Genomic DNA, 24264 nt, shown 5'->3' with positions numbered 1-24264 from the left:
AAAAATGCAACACACTCAGAACATAGGAAACATAGACGGTCACCAGTAGCATGTAGACAGCAGTATAGCAGTCAGTAATTTGAATACAGTATTTAGCTTGTGAATTTGGCTCATTGTCATTCTTTGAAACACCTGGACCGTTATTATCGCCTTCACTTTCCTTCTGAGCACAGGAGTGAAATCCTACTACTGCACATTTCTGAAAACTGCAAGAAAGGCACTCTAAGAATTTCAAAGAAGAGAGGGTAATATATACTTTAATCCGCTATTTTTGTTCCTGATACACCAACTCTGGACTAGATTAACATGAGGACCAACAGGTCTGAAGTTAGTCCATTTCCAAGAAGCACTACTAAACCTCCGACCGCTGTCATAATGGATTATTGCCTCCCTCACTGCTCCTGACACTATGGAACAGAGGCACTGAGCAATCTAAAACAAAACGCCCATGCTCCCAGAGAGTGATTAAATATTCATCACAGAGGTATATGGCAGCGATGGACACTGGAGATTTTCCTCTGGCAGCATGCTGTGGGTTTATGCTGGTTCTTCAGACTGCTGCTTTTGGCTTGAATTTGGGCTGTGCCATTACATAATTTTGTGAGGAGATAATCTGGCAAACAAATGTGTTGAGACACACAGAAATGTTGTTTATAAACACACAATAAAAGACAGATAACTGCAGACAGTGTAATATTTTACCATATGCGTGTTAACATATGGTCTTCCCGCTTCCCTCAGACAGCCCTTTTTTTGTGCCTTAGGTTGTCCTTCTGCCACCTCAGAAGAAACATGTATCCATGCTGTTCCCCCCCCCCCCCCCCCCGGTCTTTCTATCTTCATAGACTGGCAGGCTGCTGTCTTCACATGTGTCACCCTCTTTGCCTCGCAGCAGCCAGGAAAAGACCTGCGACTAACTGGATGTGAAATTTGTGAGGTTACTGACTCCTTGTGTACACCATATTCCATTTCTTTCTTTTCATATCATTTCTCTTTCTCACCGTCTTGCTTTTTTTTTTCTTTCTTGGGCACTTTTTGAGATATTGAACCCTCGATCAATTTTTTTCCTCTTTCTGAGTTTGTTCTATTGAAGAAAATGTGTTTCCCTCTCTTTCTCCTGTGCTTTGGATAGCTTGTAGGTCGTTTTTGAAACTCTCATGTTGACATCCTGGCCTCTAATACTGCTTTAAGCATGTCATAAAAACACACACACACACACACACACACACACACACACACACGCACACACATTTTCCCTGTGAAAAATGGTTTTGATGTGTACCATGAATTGTATAGCAAACTTACTGACACTAGCCATAAGTCACTTCACTCTTTCACCTTGAAACAACACAACCACCATACATCTGCCTCAACCGCTCTGTGGGCTTCAAACGGAGCAGCAGTGTGCAAGTTCTTCACTTGACACCTTCACGCCTAAATTTATGTTTGCCCTAACCTTGTTTGTAAGGATGTGTATTTGTTAGATTCCCCAGGAGCAATAAGTGTCTCTGTATGTGCCTGTGTTCCTTCGTGTGTAGGAGGAACTGCTCTCGCACGGAGACAGAGGAAGCTGAGGCAGCTAGGTGGGTGGCGTAGGGGGATAGGCGCAAATGTGCTTTTAATGGGACAGTGTAGAGACAGTTTCAGTCTTCCATCCATATCCATTGCCTCCCAGCTAGGTGGACAGGATGCCACCCACAGCCCCCTAAACTGGCCACAGACTTAGCTGTATAGCCCTACTAATGCCGTGCTCTATGCTACAGTTTATTACCGTTAAATGATAATGACATGAAAGGTCTAATCTCGCTCCCTCTGGTATGCCTGCCATGTTTGAGCAGGCATTGATGCAAATCCTCTGGATGAGCTGAGACACAAGCAGCATCAAAAGAACCCATAGCCAAGCTGCAAAATTATGATCTGTTTCAAGAATTCAGAGCATCCCCTGGATTAAGATTTGTAAAACAGAAAAATAAGGAGAAATCCAGCGACTTACTTCATCAGGAACAAACCTCATGTGACAAACTAATGGCTATCTTAAAGTGGGGCTAGCAAGAAGGTTACTTATTTTTACATGATGAACAAAACCTTTTACTGTTGTGATAGTGTAATGTAAACTTCAGAGAAATGAAATATCCAGGGTATGTTAAGATAAATGGAATGCATGCAAAGGGACAAATATTAAGAAAACAATAGCCGCAAGTAGCAATGGACTGGATCCAAGCACTTAGTACAATGCTCTTTAATATATAAGCTTAGGGAAAACTCCTGAACATGTGTCTCAAATTTCAGGTTGATATCGCAAAACGTTAATGAGTGTGGAATCCCAAAAATGGCATTCCACACACCTTCTTACAGCTTGAGGCAGTGACATCCCAGTTGCCAGACTGGGGTACTTTTTTGTCTGTTTACGTTTAAAAAATGCGCAACAATTGAAGTGATGGGGATAACATTTTGGGGAAAAAAAATCACACAACGTGGCCCGCTCTAGTATCCTTGATTCAGCTGCACCAGTCACTACCAGAGCTAGGTGACTAAAGAGGCCTACACCCTGGTTTAACGATGAGACATGTGCTCTTAAGCGGGCCTTTATGAGACTGGAACGTAAATGACGAAAATCAAACTGTTTTACTTATCTTGCCATGAGTGTTTATTGAAATACGGCTATCCCTGATTTCTGTTTGACACTGTAGCTAAATTTACAAAAAAGCAGCCATCTATTAGCTGCTCACCATTCATGGCCCATGAGTTTCTAGACCAGCGGTCGGGAACCTATGGCTCGCGAGCCATATATGGCTCTTCCGGTGACGGCATATGGCTCCCAGACAATTTTGAGTTGAAAATTATTTTTTTTTCAAAAAAATCAGTTTGGAACTGATTTTAAAATACTTGTGATATTTCTTAATAATACTGTGTCATTTTAAAGTAAACAGAAATTAGTTTTGAAGATAAATTTCACGGGTCACGGGTCACCCGTGGGTCGGGTCGGGAACCAATGGCTCGCGAGCATGTCCGGGTCATTGTAAAGGTGAAGAAATCAATTTTATCAGATAGCCAACTAGTTTATCCGCTTCAACCCTTGTAACGGAAAAGATGGCGAAAAGAAAAAAAGACGATGATTACCGTGCATTCCAGGCTGCGTGGACAGAGGAATTTGCATTTGTGGAGAGAGCAGGATCTGCGGTATGTCTAATATGCAGTGATAAAATTTCATCGATGAAACGGTCAAATATAAAGCGGCACTTCGATACGCACCATGCTTCATTTGCATGGAAATATCCAGCGGGGGACAGCAGGAAAAGGGCATGCGAGGAGCTACAGCGGAGAGTGCAGACGAGTCAGCAGCAACTACGTGTGTGGACCAAGCAAGGTGACGGGAATTCCGCTAGCTTTGCGGGTGCTTTGGCAATAGTAAGGAATGGAAAGTCATTCACAGATGGCGAGTATGCCAAAACATTCATGCTTGATGTGGCCAATGAACTGTTTGATGACTTCCCAAATAAAGACAAGATAATCAAACGAATAAAAGACATGCCCCTGTCAGCAAGAACTGTGCACGATCGTAGCATCATGATGGCAAATCAAGTCGAGGAAACACAAATTAAGGACATAAACGCCGGGACATACTTTTCTCTCGCGTTAGATGAGTCAACAGACGTTAGCCATCTATCTCAGTGCAGTATCATTGCCAGGTATGCTGCAGGTGACACACTGCGTGAGGAAAGCTTGGCTGTTTTGCCAATGAAAGGGACAACAAGAGGAGAGGATTTATTCATGTCTTTCATGGAGTTTGCTAAAGAAAAAAAACTACCGATGGATAAACTTATTTCTGTCTGTACTGATGGTGCACCCTGTATGTTGGGGAAGAACAAAGGATTTGTAGCGCTTCTCCGTGAACATGAAAAGAGAGCCATCCTAAGTTTTCATTGCATCCTGCACCAGGAGGCGCTTTGCGCTCAGACGTGTGGCCAGGAGCTTGGCGAGGTGATGTCTCTGGTCATTCGAGTGGTCAACTTTATTGTTGCCCGAGCTTTAAATGATCGCCAGTTTAAAGCTCTGTTAGAAGAAGTTGGGAATCATTATCCCGGTCTGCTTTTACACAGCAACGTGCGTTGGTTGTCAAGGGGGAAGGTGCTCAGCCGTTTTGCAGCTTGCCTGAGTGAAATCCGGACTTTTCTTGAAATGAAAGGCGTCAAGCATCCTGAGCTAGACAACACTGACTGGCTCCTGCAGTTTCACTATCTCGTGGACATAACTGGCCATCTGAACCAGCTCAATGTGAAAATGCAAGGTATTGGAAATACAATCTCATCCCTTCAACAAGCAGTGTTTGCATTTGAAAGCAAGCTGGAAGTCTTTCTCAGGGACATTGAAACAGGTCGTCTTCTGCACTTTGAAAGACTGCAACAATTTAGAGATGCATGCTTAGCAAGTGACTCCACTCAACATCTGGATCTCCAGCAGCTAGCTGGCTTTACGTTCAATCTCCTGCAGTCATTCAAAGCACGTTTTGGAGAATTTCGTGCGCGCACTGGTCTTTTCAAGTTCATCACTCATCCACATGAGTGTGCAGTGGACAAAATCGACCTGACATGCATCCCCGGGGTCTCTATCGGAGACTTTGAGCTGGAAGTTGCTGACCTGAAGGCATCAGACATGTGGATGAGTAAGTTCAAGTCACTTAATGGAGAGTTGGAAAGTCTTGCGCGACAGCGAGCAGAGCTGGCGAGGGAACACAAGTGGACAGAAATGAAAAATCTTCAACCTGAAGACCAGCTGATTCTTAAAACTTGGAACGAGCTTCCTGTGACATACCACACAATGCAGCGTGTGAGTATTGCCGTATTGACCATGTTTGGCTCTACATATGCATGTGAACAGTCTTTCTCGCATATGAGGAACATTAAGACCAACCTACGCTCACGTTTAACTGATGGAAGCCTCAACGCCTGCATGAAGCTCAACCTCACCACGTATGAACCAGACTACAAGGCCATCAGCAAAACCATGCAGCACCAGAAGTCGCATTAAAAGTAAGACATATTTAATTTATTATACGTTAAAAATACTATATGGCTCTCAATGAAATATATTTAGAAATATTTGGCTTTTATGGCTCTCCCAGTCAAAAAGGTTCCCGACCCCTGTTCTAGACCTTTTCTGCAGTAAGGCTGATGATAGTGTAACGATCACAAATGAATAGACTTGCTAGCCCTTGGCTAATGGGTCGGACCCTTTAGTCGACTAGTTAAGGTAGTCATCTGTGGTGCGGGAGACCTGGGCTCGCATCCCGGCTGCCCCCCGAATTCGTTACATTGGTGTCAGAAGTGGGATGGTGAGATCATGAAGCCACTGGAAGCGCATGTGCCCAGAGGCATGAGGGAACTGATATGCTGAAGCGTGGGGATGTACTTCCTGAAGGAGGGGGGTAGTGTAACGATCATGGATGAATAGACTCGCTAGCCCTTGGCTAACGGGTCAGACCCTTTAGTTGACTGGTTAAAGTGGTCATCCGTGTTGTGGGAGACCCGGGTTCGCGTCCCGGTTGTGGTGGTTCCACCCAGAATTGCTACAATATCATAAACAAAATTAGCTCTTCACCTCCAGCTACTCCTGCAGATCCTCTTACCAAATTCAATTCTATAAAATGAGTCACTGATAGTCATTATTACAGCTTTTGAGACTATCTCTCTTGATACTTTGACTAAACTCTTGTCAGCTTCTAAACCAACTACTTGCCTACTTGACCTTTTACCAGAAAAACTTTTTCAAGACCTCTGCCCCTTCCTGGGACCTACAATGCAAGACACAGTTACTTTATCATTTACTACTGGCACTGTTCCCAGCAGTTTTACGACAGCTGTGGTCAAACCTCTACTTAAGAAACCACACCTTGATCCAGGGTCTCTTAATAACTATAGACAAGTCTCTAATATTTCATTCTTTTCTGAAGTACTTAGAGAGCTGTGTATCAACAACTTTTGACCAAAATAGAAGAAGACTATCTATATGAATATTTTCAATCGGCTTTCAGGGCCTGTCACTCCACTGAAACTGCTCTGACCAGAGTGGTGAAGGATCTTCTACTAGCTATGGACTCTAAAGTCTACCTCTGTGCTTCTATTGCTAGACCTCAGTGCAGCCTTTTGATCATTGTATACTACTGTTAGACAGAATAAATGGTATTTTGGTGTCTCTGGCTTAGCTCTCTTGGCTTAGTAAGTCCTACTTATCAGGAAAAACACATTCTGTCTGCTATAACATTACATCGGAATTCTCTGATGTTAAATATGGCATACCTCAGGGCTCATGTATTGGGCTTCTACTTATACCACCTCTTCGCCAAATTATACGCAGTCATGGAATACATTTCCATTACTATGTGGATGATACACAGCTATATGTGCCTATAAGGGCTGATGATTGTACTCAAATGACAAAGTTAGAGGCCTACTTGGCTACTGTGAAAAATTGGATGTGACAAGATTTCCTGCTTTTAAATCCAGATAAAATTGAGATGCTGGTCGTTGGCCCTGCTAGACAGACATCAATTTGATCAAGTAACAATAACAATCAACAACTCTGTGATTTCAAAACGTGTGCCAGCAAAACTCTTGGTGTTACATTTGATCCCAGATCCCAGCCTGTCCTTTGATAAGCACATTAAGGAAATTACCAAGGCTGCATTTTCTTCACTTACGTAACATAGCTAAAATTCTGTATTTCCTTTGTATGGCTGACACAGAGACTCTAATACATGCATTAGTGTCATCCAGACTTGATTACTGTAATGTTTTGTTTTCAGGTCTGCCACATGTTAGTGCTAAAAGTCTTCAGATGTTTCAGAATGCTGCAGGTAGAATCCTAACTAAAACTAGAAAATTTGACCATATACAGCAATTCTTGCCTCCCTTCATTGGGTTCCTTCATGTTAGATCAGACTTCAAGGTGCATCTAATGACTTATAAAATCCTAAATGGGCTTGCCCCATTATACCTGTCTGATCTCCTTTAACTGTACATTCTATCTCGAGCTCTCCACTCTCAAAATACAAGGCTCCCGTGTGTACCCAAAGTTAAAAAGAAGACAGCTAGTGGCAGGGCCTTTTCCTATCAGTCCCCATTTTTGTGGAATAACCTGCCTGCTGCCATCAGACAATCAGAGTCTGTTGAGTCCTTTAAATCCAAACCTAAAAGTCATCTTTTTGCCTTAACCTACAATTAGTTGCCTTTAAATTAAACACTTCACAATGTGTACTGCAGTTTCTGTCTCAATGAATTTAGTAAGTACTGTTCTGCGAATGAGATTATATAGATTATTGACTATTGCAAACTGTTCTCTTCTCTCGAGTCTTTTCTCTCTCTGAATGATGACTTCTTTCTCTTCTTCTATGTCTGTGAATGGTGGAATGTGAGGCTTCCCTGCCATTTGTAGGGCAGAATTAGGATGCTGCCCATTATTAATCAATATTCAATAAAGAGCATATATATTTAAGACACACCTTTATTCAAGTAACAGAGATTCACTTCAATGATTGAAGAGCTTAACCCCACAACACATCCCCTCAGATATATGGTGAAACTAAATAACCAAACAACAATCAGCACTGCATCTAAACAACACAACAGGACACATTATAAACAAGGCAAAAGATGTACATTTATTTGGCGACCGGGTAGCATAGCAGTCTATTCCATTGCCTACTAATACGGGATTGCCGGGTCAAATCCCTGTGCTACCTTCGGCTTGGTTGGGCATCCCTACAGACACAATTGGTACATCCGACTTCCCACCCACAGACACGGCCAATTGTTCTGGTCGCTGTACGAGCGCCTCCCCTGGTCGGTCGGGGCACCCCCTGGATCGACAGAGAGGGGGTGGAGCAGCGACTGGGATGGCTCAAAGAGAGCAGGATAACTGGCCAGGTACAATTGGGAAGAAAAAGGGGGAAAATTGAAATACAAAAAGATGTTTATTTGGAATATTGGAAAAATAAAATGAAAAACTCTGACTCAACCAAACTGTGATTTGACCTTAAACAGATATTATTAATTGGCTGAGAACTTGTAAGAGATAACAAGCAGACCAAGGAGACCTGATACATGACCTGGCCACCCTGTGGCGGTATTATCGCCAATCGCTTGCGATGAAAGCAGCTTCCATTAAATGTACCATAGGGAATTGGAAGCAGTTGGTGTTGTCATAGTTTAAAAGATTAATGTTAAACTATTCTACCACGATTAAACAATGTCTCTGCTGCACTGAATTATCATTAAACAGGAAACAGGACAAACAGGAACAATTTATTGTCATTTCTTTCATGCACTTGCGTACACAAAAGAAACTAGTCAATTAATCTGAAGTTCAGAGCTTAAGCCCAGAGTGTTTTCTAACGTGAATGTGTTGCTTGAACATGTCATGATTTCAACATTATTAACTAATATTTAAAAAAAGTCAACTTTATTTGTATAGCTCAATATCACAAATTACAAATTTGCCTCAGTGGACTTTATAGCAACACAACATCCTGTCCTTAGACCCTCGCATAGGATAAGGAACAACTCCCTAAAAAACCCTTTAACATGGAGAAAAAATAGGAAGAATCCTCAGGGAGAGCAACAGAGGAGGGATCTCTCTCTCAAGATGGACAACGTGCAATGGCTGTTATGTTTACACAATTTACAGAATAGTACAACATTGAAAGAGGATAACAGAATTATAATGGAATTATAAAATATATGAAGAATGTGAGGAGGAGGATGCCAAGCAGTGTCCAGACGCCACTGGAGGAAGAGGAAAATGGACATCAGATCCTGTTTTATGAAGACTCAAAATGTGACACATTTCACACACAAAGAAAATTCATAGTGCTTCACATGAAATGAAGGATACAAAACAAGATAAAGAGATCAAATAAGAAGAATATTAAAAGGATAAGATAAAGAGTTACAAAAAATAAAAATTAAAGTATTATCAGATCTGGATTAACAATGAAATAAAAGGTAATCAGATGGGGGGCAGAACCCCCCATAAAACACACCAAAATTCAGTTCACAAGTGCACCATAAAAAGCTGAGTCAATCAGCACTTGCAAAATAACATTAAATTCCTCTTAATTTCTTGCAGATTGCAGGTGTGCGTAACACTATTCAAATCAAATCAAATAAATCCTACACACGTCCTGTTGTGGTCAAATTATATAAGCTAGTATACATGAAATAAATCAAACGTTTTGCAGAATAAAGCTTAGTGTGTGTACGCCCTTGATGACATGTATAACTTGGAATCTAACGTGTTACTCATGTGCATTCAGATTTAATATTTAACACTTACACCCAAAGTCAAATATAAGAAAGGAGTTTGTTTCTTGCCTCAACGTGATTGTCCCTCTGCTGTATAATCCCAAAGAGAATGTATTGTGAACCCATCAGAGGGATTATTATGAGCAATCTGACGTGTCCCTTTTCATCATCATGTTTACATGCTAGCTGTAGGTGTGGTGAGTCAAAGTATTAGTGAGGTGGTTATAAATACTATTAGGGTACATTGTTGATTATAGATGCTTCCCAGACTAAGTTGCAGAACTTACTTCCTATGAATTTCAACATCCGATATGTTACTGTTTCCTTGCGACAGTTTGGCTTACATTGATGAACATTTATTGACCTAAAGTAAAACATAAGAATGACTTGCTCCGATGTGATTGTCTTGACAGTTGCATGATTAAAAAGAAAATGCACTGTGGAACCATGGGAAGAGACACTCATTCACCCATCCATTATCCAAACCGCTTATCCTTAGTCAGGGTCACGGGGATGCTGGAGCCTATCCCAGCAGTCACTGGGCAGCAGGAGGGGAGACACCCTACACAGGCCGCCAATCCATCACAGGGCCGACACACACACACACATTCACACCTAGGGACAATTTAGTACGGCCGATTCAACTGACCTACATGTCTTTGGACTGTGGGAGGAAACCGGAGCACCCTGAGGAAACCCACGCAGACACGGGGAGAAAATACAAACGCCACACAAAGGACAACCCGAGACGACCCCCAAGGTTGGACTACCCCGGGGTTTGAACCCTGACCTTCTTACTGTGAGGAGACTGCACTAACCACTGTGTCAAAGAAACAATTTGTGGGAAAAAAATCCCTCATGGAAGGAAGAACCAGGTTGTAATACTAGTGTATAGCTTAAAGCTTGTTTGGATATTAAAGTTCAGACATATCTTGAATGCTGTCTTCTTCCATTTCTCATTTTTAACGGAGCAGATCAGGGCTTTGATTTGTATTGACATCACAGATCACAAACACTTTGCTTTTAAAAAAAGCTTTTATTTCTGGCTAAGGAAGAGTTGGTCTATTGATTAATCTTGCTTCAATGGACACAAGACATGCCATTTTAAATAACCACTGAACTCTTAACTTTCAGAAGCGGTATTCCCTAATCAGTGGTTCTTCAAAAGCAAAAGCAAAAAAGGTTTTATACATTTTAAAAAGCTTGCGAGTACAGTGGGCCTGGGAGGTGAAACCAAACGAAGATGGCTAAGTATTCAGAAAAGGCATTCAAACCAAATCCCCAAAGCCCTCCCACTTACCGACAAGCCCGAGCCTTAACGCTGCAACACCATTAGTGCCCATCAGTGTTTTGCACAGGTGCATGGGGTAGTGCTTTAATAAGCTCAGAGAAAACAAGTCAGGGGTGTGTGGAGGGCAGACAACTATAACACTGCCAGTAGCTTACTCAGCCACCCCATCATACTGCTCTCATGGGCGCTGCTGACATTAATGCACCACAGGGTTCCCACAAAACAGACAGGGGTAGCATTTTCATGTCTTGATGCATGCTTGTGCTCCATAATCGAGCTAAGGACATCCTTATAAACCCTTATAAACATCCCAGTGGCACTGCTTTCGGTCGTTAAACCACTGTATTGTTTGTGAGGGTGGAGATAGCTGCAGTCAGTAGACTGAAGAGGTCACTTAGCTGAGTGATGAAACGTTTCTCTTAATACACATCGTGTCCAGATGAAGCGATCCAACTTTCTGTGGTAGCGTTTTAAGTTCTGTGAAAAACACCAAAGAGCACCAGAATGGGGAACTACAGGGAATGGGTAATAGATATGAAAACTGTGAGCTAAAAGCAGCCGATCAAAAGCCCTTTTTTTTCTCTTTTTTTGAGGGGGGGATTTTCCCCCCGTTTTTCTCCGCAATTGTATCAGGCCAATTATCCACTTTTCTGAGCCGTCCTGGTTGCTGCTCCTGCTCCACCCCCTCTGCCGATCCGGGGAGGGCTGCAGACTTCCACATGCCTCCTCTGATACATGTGGAGTTGCCAGCCGCTTCTTTTCACGCAACCGGGTATCACGAGATTTCATGTCATAGTCACGAAATATAATCTAAATATAATCTGTGGGGGACACGATGTCACTGAAATGTTCTTGTCCGGCACCACGAAGTTGTATCTAAGGGATTCCTATGGGCCAAGTTTTTCTTGTACAAGTCACATTATCAAGATGCTGGCTCTGGCTGGTCTGGCCTCCCGGGAGAATGCTGGTCACTTACATATATTTGAAAACACAAAAACTACATTGGTTAAGGTTAGGGTAGTTTTTGTCTAGTCACTCCCCACTGGGTTAAAAACCCAGCAGCAGCATTCTGAGTAAGCTGCAATGCACAATGTTAGTGTCTGCTTTTGTAAAATCCCATTCTGCTCTTCCATTGCTGCTTGTCTTGATTTATATTTAGAAGAAAATGCCCCGTCCAGGAAAGGATATCACCTGAGATACCTCTAATAGTTTTCAACCAAAAAAAGGAAGTATACTATTTACAGGGTTATGCTGATGACTATACAACTTACTGTATATGCCCGAATACAACTATGTAGTGTGTATCTAAAAATGTATTCTATAAAATCATTAGTGATTTGATGTGACAAACTGAATGCTTATGAGATAATAATACTGCAGAAGAATACATAGAAAACAGTTTGTATTATATAACTGTGTAGCATGGAGGAATGTGCCTCTGTCTGCTATTCTATGTCAAGGCACAGTTATGAAACCAACATTAAGATGCAGGGCTCAGAAGTGACTGTGGTGCCGGATGATGTCAAGGGAGCTGTATCAGCTATGAAGTAGTGAAACAAAAAGAAAACGACAGATAACAAAAGGGCTTCACTGTTTTAACTTTTCCCTACCCCTAGTATGCTCACATTACATCTTACATCAAACTCTGTGTTAAATGATCAAATAAATAAAACATTTTCAAGAGCTGAGCAATTTTTTTTCTTCACATTCTGATACCTGAAATAGGATGGAGTTTTGTTTCTGCAAACAACTAAATGAGAAGATATTTCTATTGCAAAAACCAGCAGTGAACATGTTGTCCCCCACGAATGATGCAATTACAAAAGACGATTAAATTAAATCAGGAGTTACAACCTGCCCCTCTTTTTCAATGTATTTTCCAAAGGCAGAAGGCATCACTCCCTCGAGCTCTTAACCTGACTCTTGGGGGACATATACATGACCAGCTTCAAGAGATGTATGTACAAATTAAATTCTCGAGATGTGGTGTCAGTTATTTTGTTGGATTTTGTGTTTGGTCCGACCAATCACACTGTTTTGCACTTCTGGGCTACCAGTTTTGCTTTTGTAATGTTCCATCTGCGCCTCAGGGCTGCTAGTTTTTTGTAGGTTTGTGTTTTGCACCTCAGGGCCGCTCCTTTTTTGTTTTGGTATGTTGTATTTGAACTCTAGGGCTGCAGGTTTTGTTTTTGTATTAAATTTTTGTGTTCGCATTTTGTACTTCAGGGTGGCACGTTTTTGCTTTTGTATGTTGCATCTGCACCTCAGGCCCGAAAGTTTTATTTTTGTGCTTTCTTTCTTGTTTTTGTGTTTTGCGCTTCAGAGCCACCACACATGCTGGACCAGTCAATGTTATTTTGGAGTTCTGGTTTTTTGATGTCAGAGTGCAGCATCAGGATGCATCATTCCCCCACATTTCATCGAAAGTGGTTTGGTGGGATTCGTTTGAGAACTTTTTGGTCTACGGTGGATGCTGCGGTGAACCCATCATTGTTACTTCTATAAAGCCAGAGTGCACTGTCAGGATGCATCACTCCTCCAAGATTCATGAAAATCGTAAAAGTGTCCGAGATGTTGTATCTGACAGAAGGATGGATGGCGTCTGATAGAATGTCCTGATCCTGAAGGACAAAAAAGGACATTTGGAAACAGCAACTTATCTCATAAATAAAAGTATTTTGTTTGCCAGCCTTGGATACCAAACCTCCTTTATGCATACTCGTTTTCTAAGCTCTAAGGGAATATCCTGGGAAGTGTTTCATTAATCACTGATACATCAGGAGTGGTCTGCAAGTATGCATTAATGGCTGAAGTCGAGCAGCAAAAAAGTGATGTGGATTAATTCAAACGGACTGAAAAAATGTACATCTGAATTCATTAATTGGGAGGATAAGTGAAAGGGAGAATCAGATATTGTAAAGCAGAGTAAAAAAAATGTACTATCTAGTGTTAATAGATCACAATTTCCAAAAATAACTTGCTTTATGCAAAACAACTTTTTATCCATCAGCAATTTATGTGTCTTTTCAGGGGACAAATGAACTTATGTCTGAGTAAGATTTGTGTTTTAAATATATTGAATATGAAAGCACAAATTCATATCCATATTTTCCCCTCTGATGTTTTCAGATTTTTTTCCTTTGCCTTGACTGTTGCCCTTGTGGCTTAGTCAAGGGTCATGAGTGCTGAGTCAGTGTGGCCTCTGCGCTCATTCACTACCCAGTGCACACCTCAGGGGTAGCTTGGTTCTAGAAATAGGACAGGCACATGTTAACAGCAGATGACACATGCACTAGCCTAAAAACCTGGGATGTTAGGGCAGAATTATACAGTTTACTGTGAAAAAGATACAGATAATGGCTCAGTATGTTCTCAGCTACAGAGATTACTGGTGAAATAACCCATGGGATAAATGCTATCTGCAACAGTAATATAACATCTGTTTTTAGTATGCCTACTATAAAATACATTATAAGCTGTAATATTAATCAAATGATCTGTAATAGCAGCACAATAGCTATGCTGCCTTTTTTTTCTTTTAAAATTGCTCATTTTTTAGGGATTGCACACTACAGAATGCATCCCCATCAGTCCAGTACCACCCACTTCTTTTTTTTTGCATGGCATCTGGATGGTAAGGTATCCAGATGAGTCCGGTGGAATGTTTTTGTTTTTTTCCCCCTTAGCAACAATAAAGAAATAAAAGCAATTCTTCGAATTTCTATCTGCCAATAAAAGAGATGTGATGAGTATCGCTTCAGAGTCTTGGACCAATGAGGAAACAAGAATCTTTTTCTTCTTTCAGCTTAGTTTCTTTTTATATATCTTTTTATATATCACATTTTTTATCTATTTTTTATTTTTCATATATATTAAAGATCACATTTTCTTTATATATATATCTATATATCTATATATATATATATCTTATAAATCCATGTGATTTTATTATCCTGTTTCAATGTTATATCCTTCTCTCACTAAAATGTGTGACTAATTTTTTTTTTTTTTACATGGTGATGCTGGTCGTGTAGCTCGGGTCCTGGGCTGTTCCGGTGGCATCTGGACACTGCTTGGCATCCTGCTCATCATATTCTTCATACATTTTATAATTCCATTATACTTCTGTTATCCTCTTTCAGTGTTGTATTATGTAAATTGTGTAAACACAACATCCACTGCACGTTGTCTGTCTTGGGAGAGAGCTCTCCTCTGTTGCTCTCCCTGAGGTTTCTTCAGACAATGCTTAAGATGTGGTATGAGTCTGTGGTATCCAATTTCCCCTCAGGGATGAATAAAGTATTCTGATTCTGATTCTCCCTATTTTTTTCTCCTTGTTAAAGTTTAAAAAAAAATTTTTTTTTTAGGGAGTTGTTCCTTAACTGATGCAAGGGTCTAAGGACTGGATGTTGTGTTGCTGTAAAGCCTCTTGAGGCAAATTTGTAATTTGTGATATTGGGCTATATAAATAAAATTGACTTGACTTGACTTATTCCCTGTTTCTCAGAGGTCACCACAGCAGATTTTATAGTTTCCATCGGTACCCTGTGAGAGCACAGCACCAATGGCGGCCATTGTTAACTTGGGCCTTGACCGATCCAGTATGGTCTTGTCAATCTGCATACTGATTTGGCAAAACTTTTACATCGGATGCCCTTCCTGACACAACCACTAACCCCATGGACAGGGGCACAGGTAGAGCATTGGATGCCATCCCAGTATTCATGGACTTGCGCCCATGGCTGTTGCCAAATGAGGGGGCAAAAATATTGCTTGATATTTGGGGGTAGGAAAATATTCAAAAACAACTGAACAACCAGAATCAGAATCAGAATCAGAATACTTTATTCATCCCCGAGGGGAAATTGGGTTCTATTACAGACACACACGCTCTAATAACTAAAAACTAACAAGATCCAAGATAAGAAAATAGAAACAAATACTAGAAACAAGAAAAACAGAAACAAAAGATAAAATAAGAAATAGAAATAAGAACAAATTATATCAACAAGCATGGTGGACATAACACCCTATCTATACCGCACTAAACAGCACACAACAAGCAGCACAAACAAAACCCGACAAGCCCAATGACCATTCATTTCGAGTGTCTGACAGTATGAGTCTGAGAGAGGAGTTGTGAAGCTTGATGGCCACAGACAGGAATGATCTCCTGTGGCACTCTGTGGTGCTTTTCGGCAGAATGAGCCTATTATTAAAAGTACTCCTGTGCCCAACCAGCACATCATGGAGTGGGTGGGAGACATTGTCCATGATGGCTCATAACTTCATCAGCATTCTCCTCTCAGAAACCGCCACCAGAGAGTCCAGCTCCATCCCCACAACTTCACCCACTTTGTGGATCAGTTTATTGAGCCTGTTTGTATCCGCTACCCTCAACCTGCTGCCCCAACACACAACAGCAAACAGGGCAGCTCTGGTCACCACAGACTCATACCACATCTTAAGCATTGTCTGGCAGATGTTGAAGGACCCCTGTTGGCAGATGTTCAAGGACCTGAGCCCTGGTGTTGCTGACCACTCTGTCAGACACACAGTGTTGCAAGCGTACATACTGTGGACTATCAGTAAGGTAGTCAACAATCCAGGACACAAGGGGGCCATCTACCTGCATTGCTATCAGCTTCACACTCAGTAGAGCAGGCCGGATGGTGTTGAAGGCACTAGAAAAGTCAAAGAACATGACCCTCACAGTGCTTGCTGGCTTATCCAGGTGGGCGTAGGCATGGTTAAGCAGGACAATGATGGCATCCTCAACTCCCAGTTGGAGTTGGTAGGCGAACTGGAGGGGGGTCTAAGTGTGGCTTGACCATGGGCTGAAACTGCTCCAGGATGAGTCTTTCCAGGGTCTTCATGATGTGTGAAGTTCACAGTTGTTTCACTGCTGTATTCACGTTAACTCACTGGAAGTGAGAGTGTTGGCTTAGTTCTTAAATCATCAAACGTTACAGAGGTTTCACACTTGTCCACTTGGATCTGGGTGGAACTGCATCTGCCTGGACGTGGATCCATGTTGGTTGCTCTGCTGAGCTTTCACAGTTTAACACCGCCTTTTTCACATGTTCTGGATTGAAGCACGTTAAAATGACATTAGCCTCGATAAATATATGTTGTGTGGTTGGATCGAAAAGTAAGTCTGTTACATGAGATAAAAAACATGTGTTTGAATTTGTGTGAATCTGTTTTTGAGTCTGTGTCTGTTAGGTAGCCCTTGTTTGATGAGCTGTATCGATAAGGCTACATGTATCTTTGTCTTAGATTACTTTTGTAGACTGAATAGTGTGAGCTTGCAGTCATCGAGTGTTTGGTTTAAGTTGAATATCAGGACTGTGGAGATTAGGCAAATGGCAAAGCGGGGATACCAGCACCCACCTAACCCTGACAAAACCTGCTAAAAGAGCAGGAGGCTTTATTCCTTGGACCTCTTTTAACTGTTTTCATCAATCAGTTAAAGTTGATAAAGCTGTCTGCCACACTGAATAATTGCTCTTACATAAAAAAATAGCTTCCAGCTTTGATGAACTAAAGCACCACTATAATGACTCAAATGAAGCACAAGCTGCCATATGCAAATACATCCCTTTTGGAGATTTTGTAATTTTATGGAAGTCTAATACTGGCAAGCGGCACAGACAGTTTCCTCTTGAACTAAGATAATCTCTTTCATATAACCATGATTGCTGTAATTGAACTTGGTGCTTGATAAACATATTTCATGTGTGTTTCTTTCATTGCCCTGAGGCTTGTGTGATGTAAAATGCTTTAAAATCCCTATCATGAGGGTTTGTTCAATCCACGACTTCCTTTAATGAATCGCTGACAAAGTGATACACAGCCTTTGATTGGCTGTGGGCAAATTATTCCTCATTTATGGGCATCTGAAACATCCGTCGTTAATAAACCTCGTGCTGCTGTGGAAGTCTGGTATTAATGATTGCCTTGAAGTAAGGACAAGTATGAAATAACATCTCTATCTGAGTCCAGTCTCTTCAAATTGTGCCGCAGAGGCAATTTTATGGTGATAAAAATATAGGGTTGATTAATCTGAAATTCAATACCAATTATAAATAATTAAGAAACTTTTCCGGGGCTCAGCAAAACTAATTGTCGCAGCTGTGGAACTTTCAGATGCAGAGAAAAATCAAATTGTGTTGACAATCTATTAAATATGATCAGCTCTAAATAATGGAAAAAGGTCTTCCAGCAGGATGCTATAGGCTGAGTTATGATCCTGAGAATGCTTGTGTTGCACTGTATATATGTGTTTGGTTAAATGAATTGGAATTTGAAATATTGCATGTGAGTCAGCAGCCACACATTACATTTGAAATGATATCAGATAAACACTTTTGAGGACAGTTCATTAAGAATGCAATAAAGTTTCCAAGATATTTTATGCTTTTAGGGATCACAATTTTGCACTGACTGTAAGTGAGGCAAGAAGAATGAGGAAAGTATATGACATCTAATAGGCACCCTTGAATTTATATCGCCCCTCCCTTTTCTCTCGCTGACAGTGTTTCCCCAAAGTCCTGACCCCAATAAGCAGCCCGCGGGCCAGATCCGGCCCACGAGAGCCAAATCTCTGGCCCACACCAACCCACTGGCACTAACGCACCTGTCATAACATGTGAAATAAATTTAGCAAAATGTGAAATAAAGTGCATGCTGCTCTACTTTGTTTTGACCTCATCCCACACTGTACACTTTGACCTATGCCGCAGAGCGCGGGCAGATGTAAGAAGTACGCCGCACTCTCTACAGTCCTGACTAGCCAGAGCCACTCACCAGCTAAGTCACAGATAATCAATAACTGTCCTAAACCAAGAACATGGCCTGCACGAAAAAGCAGAAAGTCGACTAGGAAAACCATCAGTTCAAATCTGACTGGACTGATCAATTTTGTTTTATTTTAATGGACCACGCCAATGCCAAACCGACATGCTTGATATGCACGCAGAATGTAGCTGTCTGCAAAGCAGATAATCTCAAGCAGCACCTCAACACTATGCATGCTGCCAGTTTTAATGCGAACTATCCTACAAAATCAGATCACCGCAAACAAAAAATAGCAAATATGATAACGTCACACAAGCACTCCATTTCTACTGTCTGTAAATAAACATCGGCGTAAGAGAGTGCAATAGGCACATCATTGCATGTGTCATGGAACCTTGCTAAAGCTAAGAAGCTATTCACTAATGCTGAGTTGATTAAAACGTTTGCAACTGACATGGTTGGCGTTAAGTCATGAGAAAAACAAGAAAATGGTTGTGGAGCTATTAAGGCAGGTGCCATTGTCGGCTAACATGGCAACAAGAAGAGTAGTACTTTTAGCAGAGGAATGTTTTTCCAATCTGCTCACCGATTTGAAGAAAGTAGAAGCCATATCACTATAGCCATAGACTCGTCCTGTGACCAAACCAATAAGGAACACTATCTGAGTTTGCAAGATTTTTTGACAGGAATACCTTTTGGGAAGAGAGTCTTTGTTTGCTTCCTCTACCTGGATGCACAACTGGGGAACTCATTTTTAATGAATTAACACAGTCCTTTGAGAAGAATGGCTTGGCTGTGAGCAAAATTGTGTCCGTTATCACCGATGAGGCTCCGTCAATGGTGGGACAATGCAAGGGCTTGGTAAGCAGGCTTGCCGCTGTTAACCCAGCACTCTTAGCATTTCATTGCATTATTCACAAACCAGTGCTGTGCACTAAGCTGTGTGGGGAAATGAGAGGTGATGGATACTGTGACGAGACTGGATAATATTGTTTGCAAGAGTTCTAGTCTGCAACTTCGCCTTTTCAGAGCAGTACTGGAGGAAATATCAGTGGAACACAGGGATCTCTTGCTACATAATGATGTTCGCTGGCCGAGCAAAGGCCATGTGTTGGAGAGGGTGTGCGACCTGCACGATAAGCTTGTGTCATTTTTATCCAGACTGCGAAGACAAAAAGCCCAAGAATATCAGACTTTTTTTTAAGTAACAATGCGGTGATGGCATACGTTATTTTTTTGTGTGACATCATCATGTCTTATCTAAATCACCTTACTCGGCAATTACAAAGCAAGGATCACACTGTTGAAGACATGTACCAGGCAGTTAAAGCATTCTGGTCAAACCTGAACCTCTTGGAGAGGGATATTCATGGGAGAAAGTTGCACTTTCCATGTCTGCAGGAGCATTGTGAGAAGAACGAAATGCGGGAGGATCCAGCGATGAAGGATTTCATGACGGGCTTGGCAGAACACTTCCAAGGAATGATTTGAAAGTTCCCCTAAACCCAGGTGACTTCCTCCTCTTCCTGAGACAGCCGTTCTCCATTTTGGCTGGCGGCCAGTGGACTGCAGAGGCCAAAAGGCTGGTACCTTCCATAGATGAGGCAGCTCTTCAGATAGAGGTCTTGGAGATGGGAACATTTGATTTGCTCAAAGCACAACACGTGGAGGTTGGGGTGAGGGACTTTTGGGTCAAGGTGGTTCCCCAAGTTCTCTTCAAAAACATGAGCACTATTGCAATGCTCCTCCTCACAATGTTCCCTTCCACGTACTTAAGTGAGTCATTGTTTTCTTCAGTGAACTTGATCAAGAACCAGGAAAGAACCAGACTCTCCAATGCACATCTTGGCCAGTGCCTCAGGTTTGCCACAACAGAAAACAGACCCGACATCGGAAGGACTGCCTCATTCTGTCACTCTTACTTCTCTCACTGATTGGTGAATGAACATCCATTTATTTTTGTCCATTTGTCCATAAATAAATGGTTTGTTTTTTATCTTATTTTGTTTCGAGGGCATTTTTTTTCTTGTGTGACCCTCAATACAGGCTTTAAGAATCCCAGGCCTACATGATTACTACTACTAACTACTACTACTACTACTATTACTACACTACTGCTGCTAATAATAATAATAGTAATGATAATAATAATAATAATTATTATTATTATTATTACGGTAATAATGATAATAAAATAATAATGGTAATAATAATTGTAATAGCAGCAAGAACAACATCTGCACATAAAACAACTTTTACTGGTGCAATGGAAAAAGAAAAGTGGATGTTTTGGCCCTTGGCTTGGCATGCATGACATGATTTGGCCCTTGGGGAAAGCTAATTGGGGAACCCTGCCCCAGGGCCTCAACTCAAACTGCCAAAATTGCTCTCTGCTGTCTGTGATGCAACTATTGAACAAAATGGATTCTTAAAAGAAGGGAAGAAAACTCCCATTGGAAAACAGAATAAAATAACAAAAAACAAAAACAAAACAGTGTAACAAAGGTATTTTGAACAAGGAGTCTAGGAGCTGAATGCAAGAGGGGGAAAGGAAGAATGAAAGAAGAGAAAAAGAGGATTTAATTAAAATGAAGGAGTCAATTAGCTTTTTCCTTTTGTGTTTGGTACACTCATCACTATGCTGGGTCGAGTAAGAAACATTGTTCATATCACCCTAATGCGTATTTTATTTCAGTAAACCTTACTGAGATTTGGATTGGGGGAAAAAAAAACTTGTGTGGCTTTTGGGGTTGCTAGAATCCAGGCTATGTAAGAGAGCTTGCTAATGAACACACTGGGAGCATCTGCCTTGTTATTTTGAGTTTCATTTTTAAACATTTCACCAAGGAGTCCGGGGTGGGAACTTTAGCCATGGCTGTCAGAAATATTTCTTAACTGGGTTAATCGCTCTGGGAGAGAAAAACATAATAATTATGCTAGGATATTTTTTTCATAATCACTTATCTACCTTTTTATTGTCTATTGCTTGAAGAGCTTTGTGATTTTGCCATTTCAGATGTATGGAAGCAGGATGTCCAGGTAGCGTGGCAGTCTATTCTGTTGCTTACCAACATGGGGATCGGCAGTTCAAATCCCCCTGTTACCTCCGGTGTCGGTACTTGATCTACTCGCCCTACCGGATGTGCTCGGGGTTCTGTGACTACAGATAACATCACTACTTCATGCATTATGACTGGGTAGGGGCTTGGGTAGGGGCTAGTTCAGTTTAGGAACAGCAGGAAACAGTAGATTGATGTTAGATGCAGCTCAGGCCTTCAGCCCTTGCACGGGTTCGCTCGTCCAGGACCCCCCCGGGGAGGTCCAGAGCCTGCGGCCTTGCTCCTTAGACACAGCTCGGGACATCGGCCCTCACACCTTTACTAACCAACTCTACGTCAACGTGGATTGTAAAAAACACAGCTAAATAACTATAAAGCTAGCGTTAAACAATGCTAGCTAGCAACATAATCCATGACATCATATGTAGTTGAAGGACCCCGAGTCGATATTGTACCTGAGCAGAAATGGAACCCACACTGGCTTGGTTGCGCATCCCTACGGACACAAATGGCTGTGTCTGCAGGTGGGAAGCCAGATGTGGGTAAGTATCCTGGTCGCTGCACTAGTGCCTCCTTTGGTCAGTCGGAGTGCCTGTTCTGGGGAGAGGGGGAACTGGGGGGTATAGTGTGATCCTCCCACACGCTATGCCACCCCTGGTGAAACTCCTCACTGTCAGGTGAAAAGAAGCGGCTGGCGACTCCACATGTATCGGAGGAGACATGCGGTAGTCTGCAGCCCTCCCCAGATCGGCGGACAGGGTGGAGCAGCGACCGGGACGGCTCGGAAGAGTGGAATAATTGGCTGGATACAATTGGGGAGAAAAAGGGGGCGTACCCCCCCCCCCAAAAAAAACTGTACGGAAGCAGTGAAGAACATCTAACCTCTGATGACTTGAAACAAAGCAAGTTAACAATGGAGAATTCTGGTAGCAGCAGTTGCTGACGTGTAACTAGCCTATGAGACTAAATCCTTGTGCTTAAAATTCACTAAACCCCCTTATTTTTACCTTCAGAAATAACTTATTTCATAGACACACTGCTGAAAGGGGTAAATATTTTAAAGACACGGCTTTAAGAAAAGATCTGGGTTTTATGCACACTTATGTAGTGCTAATGTGAATTTAATCGCGGATACTTTCAGTGTGGCAAGGATCGCCCGGCTGAGGCGCAGTGCCAGGCAGCAACAGATGGCAGACGGACAGACTCACCAGACCTGTGATTTCCTCCTGGGCACGCTCTGTCTAGTCCACTTGGAGTGAGGGGTCAGGTGGTAAATCAGCTGTCGGCAGATTTTGTTGGTGGACTTCAAGGAATCGGTCTCCTGTAACACACACAAATGCCCATTAATGTGCAAAAACACACACACACACACACACACACACACACACACACACACACACACACACACACACACACACACAGATTGAAGATTTGGAGATACATAGGAAGAAAATTAACATACATGTTATATAATAACACAGAATATTTGTAGTCAAAAGGTTGTTTTTTCCTGAATGTATTGCAAAGGTCTGGCAATCAATAATTGTCTGAGCCCTTGTACACTGTTTTAAGCCCTCTAAAAATGATTGTGGTGCCTGTGATTTCCATGTGGTCACTTCCATGTCTGCTGAATACCGTTGCCTCAAACATTTTCTGCATCAAAACATGCTTTGGCTCCTCTGTTAGTTCCCTGTTGCCTCCGTCTTCTTGCTTCATCACTCACCCCCTCCCATTCTCCTTCACATTTCTCTCTCACTTCCTCTGTCACAAGACTTTAAACGAATTGCGTCGAGCAGAGCAGGGTAAATCTAATTAACAACACCACAACAACGAGAGGCAATGCAGTGAGAGAAGAAGGCAGAGGCAATTTACCTCAGAGCGATTAACCATTCCCACTCCCACTGTTCCTCCACGACACAAAAACATGTCTCATATTAAAAAAAAAAATCAGTACTGGTCTAGTGAGATGACTATGAAAGCAGCTGTTTTGTAATGGGTTTAAGATTACACGCAGGGGATCCAAGGAAGAGGGAAAGTAAACATTTTTTAGAATTTGGGCATCTATGAAGTGAAAAGACAAGCTGTTTTTATGTGAATTTATCTGAAAATGCAGACTAATGTTGAAACATTTTTTTGAAACTATCACATTGGACAACTACGATTTTGCCTCCTGAACACTTTTGGGTGTATTTTATGGAATTTGGGCTGCTGATCACAAAAAAAATCACCTTAAAATTGTCCTATCACATACCGTTTTGTAGACATGACCTATTTTTGTGATTTTCCATCATATGTTAAGTCTACTAGTATATTGCCCACAAAGCAAGCTGTTTTGGTCAGTCCAAGCATGGCTGGGCATGCACTCAGTGTAGGTGTTAAGCAAATGTTGTCTTGGGCATGGCTGGACATGCTTAGTCAGGTTAGATGCTGGCAGACAGGCTGTAAAAGCTGCTCACATTTACAGATGCTGTTTGGATGCATGTTGATGCACATGTTCTTCAGGCAACAGCATAGTGAGTTTACCTAACAATAGGGTTTATTGTCCTCGGGAAGATTTAATACAGAAGAGATGCCTTGTCAATGTTGCAACAGCTGCGATACATTGTTACATCTGCGGTGAGTACACGCTTAAGGCTCAAAGACGCACCATGACTGCACTGATTAAGAAAGCCTATGAGCTGTACTTTGGATGTAACACTGGTAACCAAGAGAAACGCTGGGCTCCTCACACTTGTTATGCAACATGTGTAGTCAACCTGAGAGCTTGGCTCAGAGGTACTCAGAAGTCAATGCCATTTGCAGTCCCAATGATATG

At 41.8% G+C, this 24264-nt stretch overlaps 1 protein-coding gene across 1 annotated transcript in view; it reads right to left on the bottom strand.

The window, feature by feature from the left end:
• lrrc75bb (leucine rich repeat containing 75Bb) overlaps positions 1–24264 on the bottom strand; it is a 54470-nt gene that overhangs the window by 3029 nt on the left and 27177 nt on the right. Inside the window, exon 3 of the mRNA XM_056290974.1 lies at positions 22658–22770. Within this exon, the coding sequence (XP_056146949.1) occupies positions 22658–22770 (113 nt within the window). The remainder of the gene's footprint in view (positions 1–22657; positions 22771–24264) is intronic.

Source organism: Lampris incognitus, chromosome 12 (genome assembly GCF_029633865.1).
Source record: "Lampris incognitus isolate fLamInc1 chromosome 12, fLamInc1.hap2, whole genome shotgun sequence".
In the NCBI taxonomy this organism is placed as follows: Eukaryota; Metazoa; Chordata; class Actinopteri; order Lampriformes; family Lampridae; genus Lampris; species Lampris incognitus.
Note: the sequence above shows the minus strand (reverse complement) of the source record. Positions and strands in the feature narration are given on the sequence as shown.